Source organism: Coregonus clupeaformis, chromosome 24, assembly GCF_020615455.1.
Source record: "Coregonus clupeaformis isolate EN_2021a chromosome 24, ASM2061545v1, whole genome shotgun sequence".
Lineage (NCBI taxonomy): Eukaryota > Metazoa > Chordata > Actinopteri > Salmoniformes > Salmonidae > Coregonus > Coregonus clupeaformis.
Genome location: NC_059215.1, coordinates 50,517,513 through 50,540,687, shown reverse-complemented (window position 1 = coordinate 50,540,687; position 23,175 = coordinate 50,517,513). Strand labels below are relative to the sequence as shown.

The window sequence follows — 23,175 nt, the reverse complement described above, 5'->3', positions numbered from 1 at the left end:
TCCCCCTTGGGCACAGATCTAGGACCAGTTAACGCTCCAGTACGTACTGGACCGGTGGGTCTGACTTAGAATATGTGGACAACTACAAATACCTAGGTGTCTGGTTAGACCATAAACTCTCCTTCCAGACTCACATTAAGCATCTCCAATCCAAAGTTAAATCTAGAATCAGATTCCTATTTCGCAACAAAGCCTCCTTCACTCATGCTGCCAAACATGCCCTCGTAAAACTGACTATCCTACCGATCCTTGACTTCGGCGATGTCATTTACAAAATAGCCTCCAACACTCTACTCAGCAAATTGGATGTAGTCTATCACAGTGCCATCCGTTTTGTCACCAAAGCCCCATATAATACCCACCATTGTGACCTGTATGCTCTCGTTGGCTGGCCCTCACTACATATTCGTCACCAAACCCACTGGCTCCAGGTCATCTATAAATCACTGCTAGGCAAATCCCCGCCTTATCTTAGCTCATTGGTCACCATAGCAACACCCACCCGTAGTCTGCGCTCCAGCAGGTATATCTCACTGGTCATCCCCAAAGCCAACACCTCCTTTGGCCGCCATTCCTTCCAGTTCTCTGCTGCCAATGACTGGAACGAACTGCAAAAATCTCTGAAGCTGGAGACTCTTATCTCCCTCACTAACTTTAAGCATCAGTTGTCAGAGCACCTTACCGATCACTGCACCTGTTCACAGCCCATCTGTAATTAGCCCACCCAACTACCTCATCCCTATATTGTTATTTATTTTGCTCATGTGCACCCCAGTATCTCTATTTGCACATCATCTTCTGCACATCTATCATTCCAGTGTTAATACTAAATTGTAATTATTTTGCACTATGGCCTATTTATTGCCTTACCTCCATAACTTACTACATTTGCACACACTGTATATAGATTTTCTATTGTGTTATTGACTGTACGTTTTGTTTACCCCATATGTAACTCTGTGTTGTTGTTTTTATCGCACTGCTTTGCTTCATCTTGGCCAGGTCACAGTTGTAAATGAGAACTTGTTCTCAACTGGCTTACCTGGTTAAATAAAAGGTGAAATAAAATAAAATAAAAAAACCTTAAAACACAAAACTGACCTTAAAAATCAGTGTCTTGGGGAAACTTTACCAGTACTGCATTCTATGCCCTCTGTGTGTGCCAGGGACAATTCCATTTCAAGTATACTGAAATTCCAATTCCAATTCTCTTTAATGCTTTTCAATGAGGAAAATGTAGAATTGGGTTTACTTTCTGAATTGGTTGTTAATGCATAGAGGTGGTCCCCAATCTAAACCATTAAGCTTTCCCCCCCAGAGTGCATAAGGTGTAACCGCTGTAACAGATACAGCAGCCACTAGGGATTGATCCCAGACCAGTATATCTGGGGTAGTGTTCAGAAAGGTCACGTTCAAAATGTTGTAGATAGAAATATCATACATAAAGCTGACAAATGCCCATTCTCCTTGACAAAGGGAGAATGTCTGTTCCACATAATAAGTTTCTATTTGTGGTCACATTTCACCTTCCTCACTACGGCTCTATTTTGTTACATGTTCTTAGCGTGTTGTTAAGTAACAGTTTGTTTGAATGACAAACTGCCCTGCTAACCGTACATACCTCCATAGACAACATTCCTCTAAGAGGGGGACAGAGAGAGAACAGTGCTGGGTTAAACATGGCAGTATGGTACTGGTATGAAAACTATAACGATCCACAATCAAACGAGATTGCAAAACCGCAGTGAACATCTGTCCCCTCAGCCCGTTCCAAACGATCTTGTAGCAGTTATTGTACCATTACATGCAGCTCTACTGTGCAGCGGCCAAATGGCAGTCAGTATTTTGCCCAAGCCAGACTTCAGTACCAGTCAAAAGGACACACCAGACTGACTGACCTTCATGTCTTAAAGTAATGATGGACTGTCGTTTCTCTTTGCTTATTTGAGCTGTTCTTGCCATAATATGGACTTGGTCTTTTAAACAAATAGGGCTATCTTCTGTATACTTCCCCTACCTTGTGACAACACAACTGATTGGCTCAAACACATTAAGAAGGAAAGAAATTCCACAAATTAACTTTTAACAAGGCACACCTGTTAACTGAAACGCATTCCAGGAGACTACCTCATGAAGCTGGTTGAGAGAATGCCAAGAGTGTGCAAAGCTGTCATCAAGGCAAAGGGTGGCTATTTCAAGAATCTTAAATCTCAAATATATTTTTATTTGTTTAACACTTTTTTGGTTACTACATGATTCCATATGTGTTATTCCATAGTTTTGATGTCTTCACTATTATTCTACAATGTAGAAAATAGTAAAAATAAAGAAAAACCCTTGAATGAGTAGGTGTGTCCAAACTTTTGACTGGTACTGTAGATATATAAATATATATACTAGGACGAGCAATGTCGGAATGGCATTGACTAAAATACAGTAGAATACAGTATATACAGTTGTGGTCAAAAGTTTTGAGAATGACACAAATACCAATTTTCACAAAGTCTGCTGCTTCATTTTTGATGATGGCAATTTGCATATACTCCAGAATGTCATGAAGTGTGATCAGATGAATTGCAATTAATTGCAAAGTCCCTCTTTGCCATGAAAATGAACTTAATCCCCAAAAAACATTTCCACTGCATTTCAGCCCTGCCACAAAAGGACCAGCTGCCATCATGTCAGTGATTCTCTCGTTAACACAGGTGAGAGTATTGACAAGGACAAGGCTGGAGATCACTCTGTCATGCTGATTGAGTTAGAATAACAGACTGGAAGCTTTAAAAAGGAGGGTGGTGCTTGAAATCATTGTTCTTCCTCTGTTAACCATGGTGCCGTCATCATTGCTTTGCACAAAAAGGGCTTCACAGGCAAGGATATTGCTGCTAGTAAGATTGCACCTAAACCAACCATTTATCGGATCATCAAGAACTTCAAGGAGAGAGGTTCAATTGTTGTGAAGAAGGCCTCAGGGCGCCCAAGAAAGTCCAGCAAGCGCCAGGACCGTCTCCTAAAGTTGATTCAGCACCACCAGTGCAGAGCTTGCTCAGGAATGGCAGCAGGCAGGTGTGAGTGCATCTGCACGCACAGTGAGGCGAAGACTTTTGGAGGATGGCCTGGTGTCAAGAAGGGCAGCAAAGAAGTCACTTCTCTCCAGGAAAAACATCAGGGACAGACAGATATTCTGCAAAAGGTACAGGGATTGGACTGCTGAGGACTGGGGTAAAGTCATTTTCTCTGATGAATCCCCTTTCCGATTGTTTGGGGCATCGGAAAACACCTTGTCTGGAAAAGACAAGGTGAGCGCTACCATCAGTCCTGTGTCATGCCAATAGTAAAGCATCCTGAAACCATTCATGTGTGGGGTTGCTTCTCAGCCAAGGGAGTGGGCTCACTCACAATTTTGCCTAAGAACACAGCCATGAATAAAGAATGGTACCAACACATCCTCCAAGTGCAACTTCTCCCAACCATCCAAGAACAGTTTGGTGACGACCAATGCCTTTTCCAGCATGATGGAGCACCTTGCCATAAGGCAAAAGTGATAACTATGTGGCTCGGGGAACAAAACATTGACATTTTGGGTCCATGACCAGGAAACTCCCCAGACCTTAATCCCATTGAGAATTTTGTGGTCGATCCACAAAAATCAACAAATTCTGACAAACTCCAAGCATTGATTATGCAAGAATGGGCTGCCATCAGTCAGGATGTGGCCCAGAAGTTAATTGACAGCATGCCAGGGAGGATTGCAGAGGTCTTGAAAAAGAAGGGTCAACACCGCAAATATTGACTCTTTGCATAAACTTAATGTAATTGTCAATAAAAGCCTTTGACACTTATGGAATGCTTGTAATTATACTTCAGTATACCATAGTAACATCTAACAAAAAATCTCATAACAATGAAGCAGCAAACTTTGTGAAGACCAATACTTGTGTCATTCTCAAAACTTTTGACCACGACTGTACAGCACATATGAAATGAGTAAAACAGTATGTAAACATGATTAGCGCGGTAACTAGCGCTGGGAGGTGGAGTGCTCATTGACCCATAGCAGTCGGATGTGGACCAATTTGTCGTGACCATCCACTGCCCTAAAGTCAGCTAGATTCAACAATTTCCATCGACATTCACAGAGCATGAAGGAAGTGGGACGCCTTACCTTTTTAGAAATGACTTTACTTGTTCCTTATATGATGCATTGCTTTTGCAGGCTGCAGAACCATGATTGCTGAAATCAAGTTTATTAGTGTTGGGAAGGAACAAAACCCTGCACTCCTAGTAGATCGCCTCTCTGGGATGGAGGGTGGAGAGAACCCTGGTCTATGAGGATAGACTGGCTGCTGAGGATCAGACTTATCTCTGTGTGTGTGTGTGTGTGTGTGTGTGTGTGTATATTCAAAGTGTTTACCTTGATGAGTATCTTCCCTTTGAGGGTGTCTGGGGAGGGCAGGCGACCCTGTTCGTCTGCCTTGATGGCTGAGAGGTCCAGCTTGTCTCCCATCACCTCCACCAGGTACTGGGCCATCTTCTTCTGCTGGGGGACGCTGCAGTGGTTCTCTATGGACAGGATCACTGGGTAGCTGACAGAGACAGCCGTGGGTTACACAGAGACTCAGGTACAGCCGTGGGTTACACAGAGACTCAGGTACAGCCGTGGGTTACACAGAGACTCAGGTACAGCCGTGGGTTACACAGAGACTCAGGTACAGCTGTGGGTTACACAGAGACTCAGGTACAGCCGTGGGTTACACAGAGACTCAGGTACAGCCGTGGGTTACACAGAGACTCAGGTACAGCTGTGGGTTACACAGAGACTCAGGTTCAGGCGTGGGTTACACAGAGACCGGTACAGCCGTGGGTTACCATCACAATGAGACTTAAGGACAAAGACACAGGTACTGACAGAGATACATCTATATCAGGGGATGGGCAACTGATGGGGGTGGGGCCACACAAAAAATCTGAACTCATCATGAGGGGCCGCAGTTGCCACATGTGCATACACACCACCCCCGACTAAGTTTAGATAGCTGGCCGCTAGACTAACTTAGCAATCAAAAAATTGTTAGCTGACATGGCTAATTGTGTGAATGTCAGTGACTGACATACAGTATCAAAAGAAAAACAAATTGCACCTTGTACAGCCTTGGCAATGGGTTATCACTATTGAAACAGTTGACAGTACAGCCATGGGTTCTCAGTTGTGTGACTACAGTTTAATTCCGATGTGATCACCTTCAACCCTCTAAAATGCGATTTTGAAGTGTCTCAGAAATTACAACGTTCTTTGAAGTTGAATACATTCCTGGCCGTTCAAACAATTATCTACAGAACGCGTTGCATACAGTCTTGAACTAGAACAAAAAACAGACACACATGCAGACCCTTTCACACACACAGCACTCTGTTACTGTCTATATACAGTCTCATATACAGTTTGCGTGCATTTTGACAGTCTTGATAGGATTATCACCTACACCAGCGCCGCATCTTTGATGAGGTCTGTGTGGGTGTGCAGGTCACGTGGAAACTCTCGCTCGCTCCAGTGAGCCCATAGGAATACAATACATTGTTGAGCAGTGCCTTTCAACAACGATCCCGGGGGCTCATTGTATAGTCTATGATTGATTTCATTCTAGCGGAGCATCAATTTGTACGCTTGCTTGGTTCAAGGGAACCAATTCAATGAATGAGACTGAGGCACCGAGAACAACCTATACAGTGGGGAAAAAAAGTATTTAGTCAGCCACCAATTGTGCAAGTTCTCCCACTTAAAAAGATGAGAGAGGCCTGTAATTTTCATCATAGGTACACGTCAACTTTGACAGACAAAATGAGGAAAAAAATTCCAGAAAATCACATTGTAGGATTTTTAATGAATTTATATGCAAATTATGGTGGAAAATAAGTATTTGGTCAATTACAAAAGTTTCTCCATACTTTGCCCTTTGTTGGCAATGACACAGGTCAAAAGTTTTCTGTAACTCTGGGGCTGTCGCTGGGCAACACAGACTTTCAACTCCCTCCAAAGATTTTCTATGGGGTTGAAATCTGGAGACTGGCTAGGCCACTCCAGGACCTTGAAATGCTTCTTACGAAGCCACTCCTTCGTTGCCCGGGCGGTGTGTTTGGGATCATTGTCATGCTGAAAGACCCAGCCACGTTTCATCTTCAATGCCCTTGCTGATGGAAGGAGGTTTTCACTCAAAATCTCACGATACATGGCCCCATTCATTCTTTCCTTTACACGGATCAGTCGTCCTGGTCCCTTTGCAGAAAAACAGCCCCAAAGCATGATGTTTCCACCCCCATGCTTCACAGTAGGTATGGTGTTCTTTGGATGCAACTCAGCATTCTTTGTCCTCCAAACACGACGAGTTGAGTTTTTACCAAAAAGTTCTATTTTGGTTTCATCTGACCATATGACATTCTCCCAATCCTCTTCTGGATCATCCAAATGCACTCTAGCAAACTTCAGACGGGCCTGGACATGTACTGGCTTAAGCAGGGGGACACGTCTGGCACTGCAGGATTTGGGTCCCTGGCGGCGTAGTGTGTTACTGATGGTAGGCTTTGTTACTTTGGTCCCAGCTCTCTGCAGGTCATTCACTAGGTCCCCCGTGTGGTTCTGGGATTTTTGCTCACCGTTCTTGTGATCATTTTGACCCCACGGGGTGAGATCTTGCGTGGAGCCCCAGATCGAGGAGATTATCAGTGGTCTTGTATGTCTTCCATTTCCTAATAATTGCTCCCTCAGTTGATTTCTTCAAACCAAGCTGCTTACCTATTGCAGATTCAGTCTTCCCAGCCTGGTGCAGGTCTACAATTTTGTTTCTGGTGTCCTTTGACAGCTCTTTGGTCTTGGCCATAGTGGAGTTTGGAGTGTGACTGTTTGAGGTTGTGGACAGGTGTCTTTTATACTGATAACAAGTTCAAACAGGTGCCATTAATACAGGTAACGACTGGAGGACAGAGGAGCCTCTTAAAGAAGAAGTTACAGGTCTGCGAGAGCCAGAAATCTTGCTTGTTTGTAGGTGACCAAATACTTATTTTCCACCATAATTTGCAAATAAATTCATTAAAAATCCTACAATGTGATTTTCTGGATTTTTTTTCTCAATTTGTCTGTCATAGTTGACGTGTACCTATGATGAAAATTACAGGCCTCTCTCATCTTTTTAAGTGGGAGAACTTGCACAATTGGTGGCTGACTAAATACTTTTTTTCCCCACTGTATGTAATAGGAATATTCTGAGAAAACCCTCTTTAATAGTTTATGACTTAGAAATAACTATAATTATAATTCACCATGAGCCTTGTTCATCTGGCGCTTACCACTTCTGGTGAAAACCATACAGTGCCTTCAGAAAGTACAGTATTCACACCCCTTTACTTTGTCCGCATTTTGTTGTTACAGCCTGAACTTAAAATGTATTGAGATTTTATGTCACTGATATACACACACACACACACACACACACACACACAATACCCCATAATGTCAAAGTGGAATTTTGCTTTTAGACATTTTTAGAAAATTACATAAATAAATAAGCTGAAATGTTTTGAGTCAATAAGTATTCAAACCCTTAGTTATCACAGGCCTAAATAAGTTCAGGAGTAAAAAGGTGCTTAACAAATCCCATAAGTTGCATGGACATATTCCGTGTTCAATAATAGAGGTTTACATGATTTTTGAATGACTACTACATCTCTGTACCCCACACATACAATCACCTGTAGGGTCCCTCAATCGAGTAGTGAATTTCAAGCACAGATTCAAGCTCAAAAGACCAGAGAAGTTTTTCAATGTCTCACAAAGAAGGTCACCGATTGGTAGATGTGTAAATAAAACATTAAAATAAAAGCAGGTGCTGAATATCCCTTTAAACATGGTGAAGTTATTAGGCTTTGGATGGTGTATCAATACACCCAGTCACTACAAAGAGACAGGCGTCCTGCCTAACTCAGTTGCTGGAGAGGAAGGAAACTGCTCAGGGATTTCACCATGAGGCCAATGGTGACTTTAAAACAGTTAGAGTTTGATGGTTGTGATGAGAAAACTGAGGATGGATCAACAACATTGTAGTTACTCCACAATACTAACATAAATGACAGAGTAAAAAGGAAGTCTGTACAGAATAAAAATATTCCAAAATATGCATCCTGTTTGCAACAACGCACTTAAGTAATACTGCAAAAAATGTGGCAAAGAAATTAACTTTTTGTCCTGAATACAAAGCGATTTGGGGCAAATCCAACACATCACTGAGTACCACTCTTCATATTTTCAAGCATGGGTATGTTGTGGGTATGTTTGTCATCGGCAAGGCCTAGGGAGTTATTTTTAGGATACAAATAAATGGAAGAGCCAAGCACAGGCAAAATCCTAGAGGAAAACCTGGTTCAGTCTGCTTTCCAACAGACACTGGGAGACTAATTCACCTTTCAGCAGGACAATAACCTAAAACACAAGGCCAAATCTACACTGGAGTTGCTTACCAAGACAACATTGAATGATTTAAATCGTCTTGAACATCTATGGCAAGACTTGAAAATGGCTGTCTAGCAATGATCAACAATCAACTTGACAGAGCTTGAAGAATTGTACAAAGAATAATAGGCAAATATTACAAATATTGTACAATCCAGGTGTGCAAAGCTCTTAGGGACTTACCCAAAAAGACTCTCAGCTGTAATTGCCACCAAAGGTGCTTCTACAAAGTATTGACTCAGGGGTGTGAACACTTATGTAGATGAGATATTTCTGTATTTCATTTTCAATACATTTGCTAAAATAAAATAAAAATAAACATGTTTTCACTTTGCCATTATGGAGTATTGTGTGTAATTAAAAAATTATATTTAACCCATTTTGAATTCAGGCTGTAGCAACAAAATGTGGAATAAATCGAGGATTATGAATACTTTCTGAAGGCACTACATGGAGCATACCATAATCTGGAGCATACCATAATCTGGAGCATACCATAATCTGGAGCATACCATAATCTGGAGCATACGAGAAATCCTAAGGTAAAGTAGGCTACATCTGAAAGATATATTGTCATCATTAACATGTATGAATGATGTTGGTAGGCTTGCTATTGCGTGCATGACAAAAAGCTCTCAGACCAATATCTCATGAAACGCCATGCGGACTGCAATTTAATTCAACGCCTCATTCCCTCTCATTCTCCCATACAGGCTCAGGATGAAGGACACGGCTTAAAAGATCGCTTGAAAGCAGATTATGTGCGAGCGAAACGTCAATCAACCTCATTTTCCATGTGCTATAAAAACGTTTAGATTTATATCATATTTTTGTTAGGGAGTTAACCCGAGAAGCTAGCTAGGATGTCTGTGGACAAAACGAGATTAAGAATTCAGAAGCGGCGCACTTACTTGTTTTTCACAAAGGCGTACTTGTTGATGGTCTCGATGACGTCTTTGAAGAGGATCTTGGAGGTCAGCGTGTAGCCGTGGTGCACAATGGGCTCTCCGTCCTGCCCGTCCCAGCAGTCCACTGAAGTGGAGGGAAAGAAAATGAAAGGATGGAATGAACAGAGGAACCATGAGAAGGTAGTGCACTCAAATCTAATTAATAACCCCCCCCACACAAACGGTTACATACTAGGGACTCATTACATTCTCTGACTGAAGACAAGACAGACAATATTTGTAACAGTATGTAAACTCTATGTACAATATGTGTGTGGGTACACGCTTGCTTGCAGAAACGTTTGTTTGGGTGTATGAGTGCGCGTTAGTCAGAGACCTTCCACGCAGCGGCAGCCGGCCTGCAGCACCCAGGCGTACATGTCGAGGCGGGACTGGGACATGAGCTGGTCCCCCATCAGGTAGGTGTTGTGGGACGAGGCGATGAAGTAGTTGCAGAGCGGCTGAGACATGTCCTGGGTCACCACATTGTGCTCTGGGTTGAAGATGTCCCCCACTGGGCTGCGCATGTAGCTGGTGAAACCTGGGTCACAAGCAAACAGAACAAAACTTTAAAAACATTCTGCAACCAAAAACGTCCAGGTAATCGCCTCCGTTTCAGTCCGTTTCTGTCCGTTTGGTGCTTAGGGAATGCAACCCTGTAGAGGACCACATGGGAGCCATCACTCAGGAGGGCTTGGAGAGACATTGTAGACGGGGGGAGGGATTGGAGAGACATTGTAGACGGGGGGAGGGATTGGAGAGGCGTTGTAGACGGGGGAGGGATTGGAGAGACGTTGTAGACGGGGGAGGGATTGGAGAGACGTTGTAGACGGGGGAGGGATTGGAGAGACGTTGTAGACGGGGGAGGGAGAGACGTTGTAGACGGGGGGAGGGATTGGAGAGACGTTGTAGACGGGGGGAGGGATTGGAGAGACCTTGTAGACGGGGGGAGGGATTGGAGAGGCGTTGTAGACGGGGGGAGGGATTGGAGAGACCTTGTAGACGGGGGGAGGGATTGGAGAGACGTTGTAGACAGGGGAGGGATTGGAGAGACGTAGACGGGGGGAGGGATTGGAGAGACGTTGTAGACGGGGGGAGGGATTGGAGAGACGTTGTAGACGGGGGGAGGGATTGGAGAGACGTTGTAGACGGGGGGGATTGGAGAGACGTAGACGGGGGTGGGAGAGACGTAGACGGGGGTGGGAGAGACGTAGACGGGGGGATTGGAGAGACGTTGTAGACGGGGGGAGGGATTGGAGAGACGTTGTAGACGGGGGAGGGATTGGAGAGACGTTGTAGACGGGGAGGGATTGGAGAGACGTTGTAGACGGGGAGGGATTGGAGAGACGTTGTAGACGGGGGAGGGATTGGAGAGACGTTGTAGACGGGGGGAGGGATTGGAGAGACGTTGTAGACGGGGGGAGGGATTGGAGAGACGTTGTAGACGGGGAGGGATTGGAGAGACGTTGTAGACGGGGGGAGGGATTGGAGAGACGTTGTAGACGGGGGAGGGATTGGAGAGACGTCGTAGACGGGGGAGGTTTGGAGAGACGTCGTAGACGGGGGAGGTTTGGAGAGACGTCGTAGACGGGGGGAGGGATTGGAGAGACGTTGTAGACGGGGGGAGGGATTAGAGAGACATTGTAGACGGGGGAGGGATTGGAGAGACGTGAGACGGGGGAGGGATTGGAGAGACGTCGTAGACGGGGGAGGGATTGGAGAGACGTCGTAGACGGGGAGGGATTGGAGAGACGTTGTAGATGGGGGGAGGGATTGGAGAGGCGTTGTAGATGGGGGGAGGGATTGGAGAGACGTTGTAGACGGGGGAGGTTTGGAGAGACGTTGTAGACGGGGGGAGGGATTGGAGAGACGTTGTAGATGGGGGGAGGGATTGGAGAGACGTTGTAGACGGGGAGGGATTGGAGAGACGTTGTAGATGGGGGGAGGGATTGGAGAGACGTTGTAGACGGGGGAGGTTTGGAGAGACGTTGTAGACGGGGGAAGGGATTGGAGAGACGTTGTAGACGGGGGAGGGATTGGAGAGACGTTGTAGACGGGGGGAGGGATTGGAGAGACGTTGTAGACGGGGGGAGGGATTGGAGAGACATTGTAGACGGGGGAGGGATTGGAGAGACGTTGTAGACGGGGGAGGGATTGGAGAGACGTTGTAGACGGGGGAGGGATTGGAGAGACATCGTAGACGGGGGAGGGATTGGAGAGACGTTCGACATTCGACTGATAAAAGGACAATAGAAAGGGAACCAATAAGAGAGCTCTTACCATCAATACCCAGAACCCCCTGCTTCTGGTTCTCGGGGCATGGCTCAAATCTGTTCACAATCTCAAGGCAATGGTCTTTGGTCACCTTCGTCATCTACAAAACAGAAAAAGGACACAAATGCACAATAAGCAAATAGTTAAAAAACGCAGATTGACTACAGTAACTAATAATTTCATAAAATCCCCCTGCATTCCAGTAAACATTGGGAGAGTTGGTAAAGATAAATTCCTGTTAATCCAATAAGGACATGTCCTCACATGCAGCTTATAGCCCCCATCTCTGTGATAGAATCCGATTGTACGCCCGACAGCTGGCTTTTTAAACTGGCTGATTGGTCGATCTGATACCCATCCATGTCAATCATCGTCAGGCCGACCCAAATTGGGTGGGGGGCAGGGAGATGACACTCACTTTGTCGCACTGCCAGTTTTATTCCTCCAGTTGAGTGCTGCACACTACTAGCTCAATATGTTTGCGGTTAGCCCTGGGAGACAGAGGCTTTGGCTAAGTAGCTTGGACTACTTACGGCGACGGGAAAATTGGCGTTTCAAGGACAGAATGAGAAGCTAGCTAGCGAAAGGGCTAATTCTCCCTTTTGTACCACTTTCCCCTGGTCACCTACAAACATTAGGGATTTTACATCAAACTGCTTTCTGACCGCGGTTTTGCCCTGATTCCCTATCACGAGAGGCTAATGGGCTTTTTAAGAAGTGGGTAAATGTGGATAAGTGGGTTCGACTAACGAGTGTGTAGAGTGGAGACACTTTGGGTATTGCTGCAGCAAATGGTGATGAGATGGGAGAGTTAATGCACGCACACAGCGAGAGAGCAGTAAACACAGTTAAACTGAGAAACCGAGGGAAGCTGTTGCTAATGATGCCAGCAGAGAGGAGCTAGAGACAGCCTAGCTGCATCCTGTTTGATATAACTCACCTCGTTAAACCGCCACAACCCTCCCCGACGAAGTAGGGAGTAGTGGAACATCAAACACAATTAGCCCAAATAATATTGCCCAGCTTCTGAAACGGGCAGACTAGACATCAACTGGGATCCAAACACGAAAAAAAAAATGCATATTTTCCCCACTCCATTTGGCTGACTGCAAATTAGCCAAAAAACCACACGCTCGTTATAAAGCACAGAGCTAATTCATTAAATACCGCTCCTTTCATTTTTTTTCTTTTTGACAGTCTTTTTCTTCTTCAGCAAAACCATTAGATAGAAGGTGCTCACATTTTATTTTAGCCCCCCGAAGCCTTTAGAATTGGTACTGCTAATACTAATTGCCTTGTAGGGGCCTGGGTATGCATATAACCCACCACTATTAAGCATTTGTTTTAGGCCCCAATAGCAAATCCATGAAATGTCTGACTGTCTGTCTGTCACCTAGCAGAGTCTCTACGGGGTGACTCACATGGAAGATTCATCCTTGTTTACTTAGCTTGTTGGCTAAGTGGGATGTCAGCAAAAAAACATATCCTCTAACTTGTAGTAGCATGAGCTTTTCCCACATAGAAAAGTTGATCATTCTATACTGTAGATACAGCTGTACTGGCTCTGTTTCTATCATACCACAGAATGAGAAAATGCATTGGATAACCATCCGAAATGGGATGCATGTATACAAAAGTGATGGTGGTGTTTTTCCAGTCACGTGTCTGTTCCATCCGTATGTTCTTTAACGGTCTTTGTCAAGGCTTGGAGTCAAAATGGCAAACTGAGCTTTTCACTGCAATTCAATAGTAATATTGTGTGCTTTTTTGCATAATGTGCTGAAAGGGAAACTTCTGACACATGGAAACAGGCAGGAGGGGGGAAAAAACGGATAAAATTGTCCCGACAAGTGTATCCTGTTGCTACCATTATTGAGACTTAAAATCAGGTGTTTGCCTCAGACTCAAGCAATTACAAAAAAGTGGAGTCACAGAAATGCCTTAAAAGGGGTCCAAAGTGACTTAAAGGAGGGGCAAAGCAAGACTTAACCCAGAGGCATGTCCCCATGGATACCTTTTCAATATCTGGGGATATGCAGTGTGTGTACCTCTGTGTGTACCTCTGTGTTAATCCCAGCATGCATGCATGCAGCATGCATGCTCGCACCTCTGTGTGTGCCTGTGTGGCTGCCTGCATACGCTCCAACTCTGCTCACTGTACCTTCTGGTCGAGCTCCAGGAAGCGGGCCAGGTTGCTGGTGTCAAGGTGGTCCATGTGGTTGCTGTAAGTGAGCATGAGCAGGTAGAGGTCGTGGCGCGTCGACATCATCTTGTAGAAGGAACAGAACTCCTCAAAACCCAGGGTGCCCTGGTTGTCATCAGTGTCTGCCTCCTGGGGAGAAGACAAGCGTGTAAACAGTTAGTCCGGGTAACTATTCATTATCTGACTATGCATCATTATCACTGACTATGCATATTTCACAAAACTATACACACACTGACACAAAACACACACACACACACACACACACACACACACAATTCAAATACAAAAACACACATACTTTTACACTCATCATATGCTGCTGCTACTCTGTTCTTTATTTAACTCTTATTATTATCTATCCTGATGCCTAGTCACTTTACCCTGCCTTCATGTACATATCTACCTCAAATACCTTATTATTATCTGTTCTGATGCCTAGTCACTTTACCCTGCCTTCATGTACATATCTACCTCAAGTACCTTATTATTATCTATCCTGATGCCTAGTCACTTTACCCTGCCTTCATGTACATATCTACCTCAAATACCTTATTATTATCTATCCTGATGCCTAGTCACTTTACCCTGCCTTCATATACATATCTACCTCCAATACCTTATTATTATCTATCCTGATGCCTAGTCACTTTACCCTGCCTTCATGTACATATCTACCTCATATACCTTATTATTATCTATCCTGATGCCTAGTCACTTTACCCTGCCTTCATGTACATATCTACCTCATATACCTTATTATTATCTATCCTGATGCCTAGTCACTTTACCCTGTCTTCATGTACATGCATAGTTGAAGACGGAGGTTTACGTACACCTTAGCCAAATACATTTAAACTCAGTTTTTCACAATTCCTGACATTTAATCCTAGTAACAATTCCCTGTCTTAGGTCAGTTAGGATATAATAATAATAATAATAATATGCCATTTAGCAGACGCTTTTATCCAAAGCGACTTACAGTCATGCGTGCATACATTTTTTGTGTATGGGTGGTCCCGGGGATCGAACCCACTACCTTGGCATTACAAGCGCCGTGCTCTACCAGCTGAGCTACAGAGGACCACACGATCACCATTTTCTTTTAAGAATGTGAAATGTCAGAATAATAGTAGCGAGAATGATTTATTTCAGCTTTTATTTATTTCATCGCATTCCCAGTGGGTCAGAAGTTTACATACACTCAATTAGTATTTGGTAGCATTGCCTTTAAATTGTTTAACTTGGGTCAAACGTTTCGGGTAGCCTTCCACAAGCTTCCCACAATAAATTGGGTGAATTTTGGCCCATTCCTCCTGACAGACCTGGTGTAAGTGAGTCAGGTTTGTAGGCCTCCTTGCTCGCACACGCTTTTTCAGTTCTGCCCACACATTTTCTATAGGATTGAGGTCAGGGCTTTGTGATGGCCACTCCAATACCTTGACTTTGTTGTCCTTAAGCCATTTTGCCACAACTTCGGAAGTATGCTTGGGGTCATTGTCCATTTGGAAGACCCATTTGCGACCAAGCTTCAACTTCCTGACTGATGTCTTGAGATGTTGCTTCAATATATCCACATAATTTTCCTTCCTCATGATGCCATCTATTTTGTGAAGTGCACCAGTCCCTCCTGCAGCAAAGCACCCCCACAGCATGATGCTGCCACCCCCGTGCTTCACGGTTGTCGAAGAACACATTTTACATTTTAGTCTGCTAATGACTAAAATGTAAAATGTGTTCTTCGGCTTGCAAGCCCCCCCTTTTTCCTCCAAAAATAACGATGGTCATTATGGCCAAACAGTTCCATTTTTGTTTCATCAGACCAGAGAATGTTTCTCCAAAAAGTACAATCTTTGTCCCCATGTGCAGTTGCAAACCGTAGTCTGGCTTTTTTTATGGCGGTTTTGGAGCAGTGGCTTCTTCCTTGCTGAGCGGCCTTTCAGGTTATGTCGATATAGGACTCGTTTTACTGTGGATATAGATACTTTTGTACCTGTTTCCTCCAGCATCTTCACAAGGTCCTTTGCTGTTGTTCTGGGATTGATTTGCACTTTTCGCACCAAAGTACGCTCATCTCTAGGAGACAGAGCGTGTCTCCTTCCTGAGCGGTATGACAGCTTCGTGGTCCCATGGTGTTTATACTTGCATACTATTGTTTGTACAGATGAACGTGGTACCTTCAGGCGTTTGGAAATTGCTCCCAAGGATGAACCAGACTTGTGGAGGTCTACCATTTTTTTTCAAAGGTCTTGGCTGATTTCTTTTGATTTTCCCATGATGTCAAGCAAAGAGGCACTGAGTTTGAAGGTAGGCCTTGAAATACATCCACAGGTACACCTCCAATGGACTCAAATTATGTCAATTAGCCTATCAGAAGCTTCTAAAACCATGACATCATTTTCTGGAATTTTCCAAGCTGTTTAAAAGGCACAGTCAACTTAGTGTATGTAAACTTCTGACCCACTGGAATTGTGATACAGTGAATTATAAGTGAAATAATCTGTCTGTAAACAATTGTTGGTAAAATTACTTGTGTCATGCACAAAGTAGATGTCCAAACCGACTGGCCAAAACTATAGTTTGTTAACAAGAAATGTGTGGAGTGGTTGAAAAACGAGTTTTAATGACTCCAACCTAAGTGTATGTAAACTTCTGACTTCAACTGTATCTACCTCAAATACATCATACCTCTGCACATTGATCTGGTACTGGTACTACCTGTATATAGCTCCACCTTGATCTGGTTCTGGTACTCCCTGTATATAGCTGCACATTGATCTGGTACTTCCTGTATATAGCTCCACATTGTTCTGGTACTTCCTGTATATACAGTGGGGAGAACAAGTATTTGATACACTGCCGATTTTGAAGGTTTTCCTACTTACAAAGCATGTAGAGGTCTGTAATGTTTATCATAGGTACACTTCAACTGTGAGAGACTGAATCTAAAACAAAAATCCAGAAAATCACATTGTATGATTTTTAAGTAATTCATTTACATTTTATTGCATGACATAAGTATTTGATACATCAGAAAATCAGAACTTCATATTTGGTACAGAAACCTTTGTTTGCAATTACAGAGATCATACATTTCCTGTAGGTCTTGACCAGGTTTGCACACACTGCAGCAGGGATTTTGGCCCACTCCTCCATACAGACCTTCTCCAGATCCTTCAGGTTTCGGGGCTGTCGCTGGGCAATACGGACTTTCAGCTCCCTCCAAAGATTTTCTATTGGGTTCAGGTCTGGAGACTGGCTAGGCCACTCCAGGACCTTGAGATGCTTCTTACGGAGCCACTCCTTAGTTGCCCTGGCTGTGTGTTTCGGGTCGTTGTCATGCTGGAAGACCCAGCCACCACCCATCTTCAATGCTCTTACTGAGGGAAGGAGGTTGTTGGCCAAGATCTCGCGATACATGGCCCCATCCATCCTCCCCTCAATACGGTGCAGTCGTCCTGTCCCCTTTGCAGAAAAGCATCCCCAAAGAATGATGTTTTCACCGCCATGCTTCACGGTTGGGATGGTGTTCTTGGGGTTGTACTCATCCTTCTTCTTCCTCCAAACACGGCGAGTGGAGTTTAGACCAAAAAGCTCTATTTTTGTCTCATCAGACCACATGACCTTCTCCCATTCCTCCTCTGGATCATCCAGATGGTCATTGGCAAACTTCAGACGGGCCTGGACATGCGCTGGCTTGAGCAGGGGGACCTTGCGTGCGCTGCAGGATTTTAATCCATGACGGCGTAGTGTGTTACTAATGGTTTTCTTTGAGACTGTGGTCCCAGCTCTCTTCAGGTCATTGACCAGGTCCTGCCGTGTAGTTCTGGGCTGATCCCTCACCTTCCTCATGATCATTGATGCCCCACGAGGTGAGATCTTGCATGGAGCCCCAGACCGAGGGTGATTGACCGTCATCTTGAACTTTTTCCATTTTCTTATAATTGCGCCAACAGTTGTTGCCTTCTCACCAAGCTGCTTGCCTATTGTCCAGCCCATCCCAGCCTTGTGAAAGTCTACAATTGTATCCCTGATGTCCTTACACAGCTCTCTGGTCTTGGCCATTGTGGAGAGGTTGGAGTCTGTTTGATTGAGTGTGTGGACAGGTGTCTTTTATACAGGTAACGAGTTCAAACAGGTGCAGTTAATACAGGTAATGAGTGGAGAACAGGAGGGCTTCTTAAAGAAAAACTAACAGGTCTGTGAGAGCCGGAATTCTTACTGGTTGGTAGTTGATCAAATACTTATGTCATGCAATAAAATGCAAATTATTTACTTAAAAATCATACAATGTGATTTTCTGGACTTTTGTTTTAGATTCCGTCTCTCACAGTTGAATTGTACCTACGATAAAAATTCCAGACCTCTACATGCTTTGTTAGTAGGAAAACCTGCAAAATCAGCAGTGTATCAAATACTTGTTCTCCCCACTGTAGCTCTATTCTTGTGTATTTTATTCCTCGTGTTACTACTTTCTATTTTGTTAACTCTGCATCGTAGGGAAGGGCTCGTAAGCAAGCATTTCACGGTTAAATCTACACCCGTTGTATTTGGCGCACGTGACATAATCAAATTTTAGGACCCAGGACAAACCCAGACGCCGGCATGCTCAACGGACGGGAAGAAGAGTGCCTCGTGGAAACAACGTACCTCAGTGTCTCAACACCGAACAGGCTATCTGAAAGGAAGTCAATGTCTTGAGCGCGAGAGGCTGAGAAAAATACTTAATGCGCTACACTAAGTATAGCAAGAAAGTGTACACTCACCCACACACCAAAGTCCAGATTGGTCCCTGATGTGTTACCGTGTGTTACACCAGAGGCCATCTGCTTTCAAACGCACCATATGGGTGACCCCCAAGGGTGGCGGGGCTTAGTGCAGCTCACTGTATATAGATTTTCTATTGGGTAATTGACTGTACGTTTTGTTTATTCCATATGTAACTCTGTTGTTGTTTTTAATCGCACTGCTTTGCTTCATCTTGGCCAGGTCGCAGTTGTAAATGAGAACTTGTTCTCAACTGGCTTACCTGGTTAAATAAAAAATAAATTTTAAAAAAGCTCGCTACGCCACAGGCTGGGGTGAAGAAACAGCCACGGACGCCAGTGCTAACAGACTACCAACATGATAACACACTGCTAACTCACTAATACTAGCAGTGCCATGCTGTCAAAGGACCCTCTGGCTTCACTAGGCTATGACATGGCTGGGAGATTGTAGCTAATAGCCTAGCCTGTTTTCTAAGTGAAAAGTCCAAGGACCCTTCCATCAGACCTTCTTCTCTAAAGTGTTTTGAGAAGGAGGCAAGGATAGAGGATGCAAGGAATCTAGGAAGGATGAATTGAGAAGGAGCCCAGGAGTCATTATGAACTAGGCATAACAGCAATTTCTGGGTGCCTCTCAATTGCCTTTCCTGTTATATAGTTTCCTGTGACAAATCTGTCACAACGACACATCTCCATTCCCACTAAGTGAGTCATTCAAATAGCTTTGCAAAAGGTCAAGTCCTGTGTGAATGACTGAGGATGTTAAATGAACTCAATTTAAAAGTTGTGAAATAATGAAGCCACAGCACTTTCTTTTTATTCACCATGACTGGCTCATTTGGAGAAAGCGGTCTTGTCATTTCTCGGACCTGAGTGGATGCTAACAGGGTGAACAGGACGTGTATCCACACAGACTGAGCCAAGCTAGCTAAGAAATCAAGGGTAATTGTCCATCGCTCCTTAAAAGCCGCCTGCAGCCTTTAATTCTAATTGCCTGTTTATTTTGCTTCTAAGCACTTTGATATTCTTTGTAATAAAAAGTTATATAAAAGCAAAATTATTATTATTATTATTTAAAAAATATGACCATAGTATGGCCTGGCTGGTCTAGCGGTAATGCCCTTGCCTCCGGTACACGTCTACATTGTCGGCACGGGTTCGAATCCGGCCGATTGCCCTTTGACACAACCTCTATCTTTCACCACTGTGATCCTCTCTATCTGTTCAATATTAGTCAGGAAATACTTTACAAATATATATATATATATATACACACACACATTAAAAAATGATTGTAGTGTACCTTAAACATCTGCTTAACTTTCTGGCGGGGTAGGTTGACGTTGAGCTTGTGGAGGAGCTGCAGGACCTCGCTGATGCTCAGGCTTCCATCGCCGTTCTTATCTGCCTCCGTAAACGTCTGCTTCAGCCACGTACCAACCAACCAGGGGTTAAGGATAGATAACACACACAACGGACAACAACAACAACCTACTGATGTCATACTTTGTTTTAAATAGTCCTTTGTAAGAGAACTGTCCCATGAACTATGCACAGCTGGTCACATGAATTGATTAATCGCTTCATCGATCGATCAAGTATAGACTGCAACAGAAAGTTTACAGCTAGCGTGGTTCACAATATTTAGCGAAGGTCGTCTAAGTGAATCTCTGTTCAGAGCCCAAACAGTTGTGAAACAACGCAAAACCTTCTGATCTCTAACACAGCTCTTACTCCTTTCATCAGCATGTCAGGCTCGGTGGCATGCCGAAGCCGCAGTGTGTATCCAATCCATGTCAGTCTGTGTGTGTGTGTGGGGAGAGAAACAACGTGTGTGTGTAAGAGTGGAGTGCACTGTGTGTACATGCGTGATAACATTATTCACAACCGATTCAAGTATTGAAAAGTTCGGTAAGCATTGCGGTTTTGGGGGTCATGGTTCGTTTCAGTTTCGGTACAATGACAGTTACTGTTGTTTATTTGTTTTCTCATTGAAGAAAATCCAAAGTGTTGGTACTCCCGACTCCATATCTTGGGGGGGGGGTTCCATCTTGCTCAGTTGGTAGGAATAACGGCGTGATGTCGGCGTAAGTGTGTCAACATTTATTGTTACAGTTGTTTTACAGAGATTTCACCCCACGCTTCCTGAAGCACCTCCCACAAGTTGGATTGGCTTGATGGGCACTTCTTATGTACCATACGGTCAAGCTGCTCCCACAACAGCTCAATAGGGTTAAGATCCGGTGACTGTGCTGGCCACTCCATTATAGACAGAATACCAGCTGACTGCTTCTTCCCTAAATAGTTATTGCATAGTTTGGAGCTGTACTTTGGGTCATTGTCCTGTTGTAGGAGGAAATTGGCTCCACTCAAGTGCCGTCCACAGGGTATGGCATGGCGTTGCAAAATGGAGTGATAGCCTTCCTTCTTCAAGATCCCTTTTACCCTGTACAAATCTCCCACTTTACCACCACCAAAGCACCCCCAGACCATCACATTGCCTCCACCATGCTTGACAGATGGCATCAAGCACTCCTCCAGCATCTTTTCATTTGGTCTGCTTCTCACAAATGTTCTTCTTTGTGATCCGAACACCTCAAACTTCGATTAGTCTGTTCATAACACTTTTTTCCAATCTTCCTCTGTCCAGTGTGTGTTATTTTGCCCATCTTAATCTTTTATTTTTATTGGCCAGTCTGAGATATGTCTTTTTCTTTGCAACTCTGCCTAGAAGGTAAGCATCCCGGAGTCGTCTCTTCACTGCTGACGTTGAGACTGGTCTTTTGCGGGTACTATTTAATGAAGCTGCCAGTTGAGGACCTGTGAGGAGTCGGTTTCTCAAACTAGACACTAATTTATTTGTCCTCTTGCTCAGTTGTGCACCGGGGCCTCCCACTCCTCTTTCTATTCTGGTTAGAGCCAGTTTGCGCTGTTCTGTGAAGGGAGTAGTACACAGCGTTGTACGAGATCTTCAGTTTCTTGGCAATTTCTCGCATGGAATAGGCTTCATTTCTCAGAACAAGAATAGATTGACGAGTTTCAGAAGAAAGTTTTTGTTTCTGGCCATTTTGAGCCTGTAATCGAACCCACAATTGCTGATGCTCCAGATACTCAACTAGTCTCAAGAAGGCCAGTTTATTGCTACTTTAATCAGCACAACAGTTTTCAGCTGTGCTAACATAATTGCAAAAGGGTTTTCTAATGATCAATTAGACTTTTAAAATGATAAACACAATGTGCCATTGGAACACAGGACTGATGGTTGCTGATAATGGACCTCTGTACGCCTATGTAGATATTCCATTAAAAATCAGCCGTTTCCAGCTACAATAGCCATTTACAACATTAACAAGATTGAATCGTACTACACTGGCTCTGACGCTCGTCGGATGTGGCAGGGCTTGAAAACTATTACAGACTACAAAGGGAAGCACAGCCACGAGCTGCCCAGTGACACAAGCCTACCAGACGAGCTAAACCACTTCTATGCTCGCTTCGAGGCAAGCAACACTGAAGCATGCGTGAGAGCACCAGCTGTTCCGGATGACTATGTGATCACGCTCTCCGTAGCCGATGTGAGTAAGACTTTTAAGCAGGTCAACATTCACAAGGCCGCAGGGCCAGACGGATTACCAGGACGTGTACTCCGAGCATGTGCTGACCAACTGGCAAGTGTCTTCACTGACATTTTCAACATGTCCCTGACTGAGTCTGTAATACCAACATGTTTCAAGCAGACCACCATAGTCCCCGTGCCCAAGGACTCTAAGATAACCTGCCTAAATGACTAACGACCCGTTGCACTGACGTCTGTAGCCATGAAGTGCTTTGAAAGGCTGCTCATGGCTCACATCAACAACATTATCCCAGAAACCCTAGACCCACTCCAATTTGCATACCGCCCCAACAGATCCACAGATGATGCAATCTCTATTGCACTCCACACTGCCCTTTCCCACCTGGACAAGAGGAACACCTACGTGAGAATGCTATTCATTGACTACAGCTCAGCATTCAACACCATAGTGCCCTCTAAGCTCATCACTAATCTAAGGATCCTGGGACTAAACACCTCCCTCTGCAACTGGATCCTGGACTTCCTGACGGGCCGCCCCCAGGTGGTAAGGGTAGGTAACAACACATCTGCCACACTGATCCTCAACACGGGGGGCCCCTCAGGGGTGCGTGCTCAGTCCCCCTCCTGTACTCTCTGTTCACCCATGACTGCATGGCCAGGCACGACTCCAACACCATCATTAAGTTTGCCGACTACACAACAGTGGTAGGCCTGATCACCGACAACGATGAGACAGCCTATAGGGAGGAGGTCAGAGACCTGGCCGTGTGGTGCCAGGACAACAACCTCTCCCTCAACGTGACCAAGACAAAGGAGATGATTGTGGACTACAGGAAAAAAAAGAGGACTGAGCACGCCCCCATTCTCATCGACGGGGCTGTAGTGGAACAGGTTGAGAGCTTCAAGTT

General features: G+C 44.4%; 1 protein-coding gene across 9 annotated transcripts in view; it reads right to left on the bottom strand.

The window, feature by feature from the left end:
* LOC121537685 (1-phosphatidylinositol 4,5-bisphosphate phosphodiesterase eta-2-like) overlaps positions 1 to 23,175 on the bottom strand; it is a 169,809-nt gene that overhangs the window by 25,716 nt on the left and 120,918 nt on the right. For all 9 annotated transcript variants that reach the window (XR_005995121.2, XR_006657400.1, XR_006657399.1 and 6 more), the window contains exons 4-9: positions 19,994 to 20,123; positions 13,883 to 14,053; positions 11,728 to 11,821; positions 9,785 to 9,988; positions 9,412 to 9,532; positions 4,415 to 4,586 (exon numbers count right to left, since the gene is read on the bottom strand). Coding sequence is in view for 5 of the 9 variants with exons in the window: in XM_041845283.2 (XP_041701217.2) it covers positions 4,415 to 4,586; positions 9,412 to 9,532; positions 9,785 to 9,988; positions 11,728 to 11,821; positions 13,883 to 14,053; positions 19,994 to 20,123 (892 nt within the window). In the remaining 4 variants the exon portion in view is untranslated. The remainder of the gene's footprint in view (positions 1 to 4,414; positions 4,587 to 9,411; positions 9,533 to 9,784; positions 9,989 to 11,727; positions 11,822 to 13,882; positions 14,054 to 19,993; positions 20,124 to 23,175) is intronic.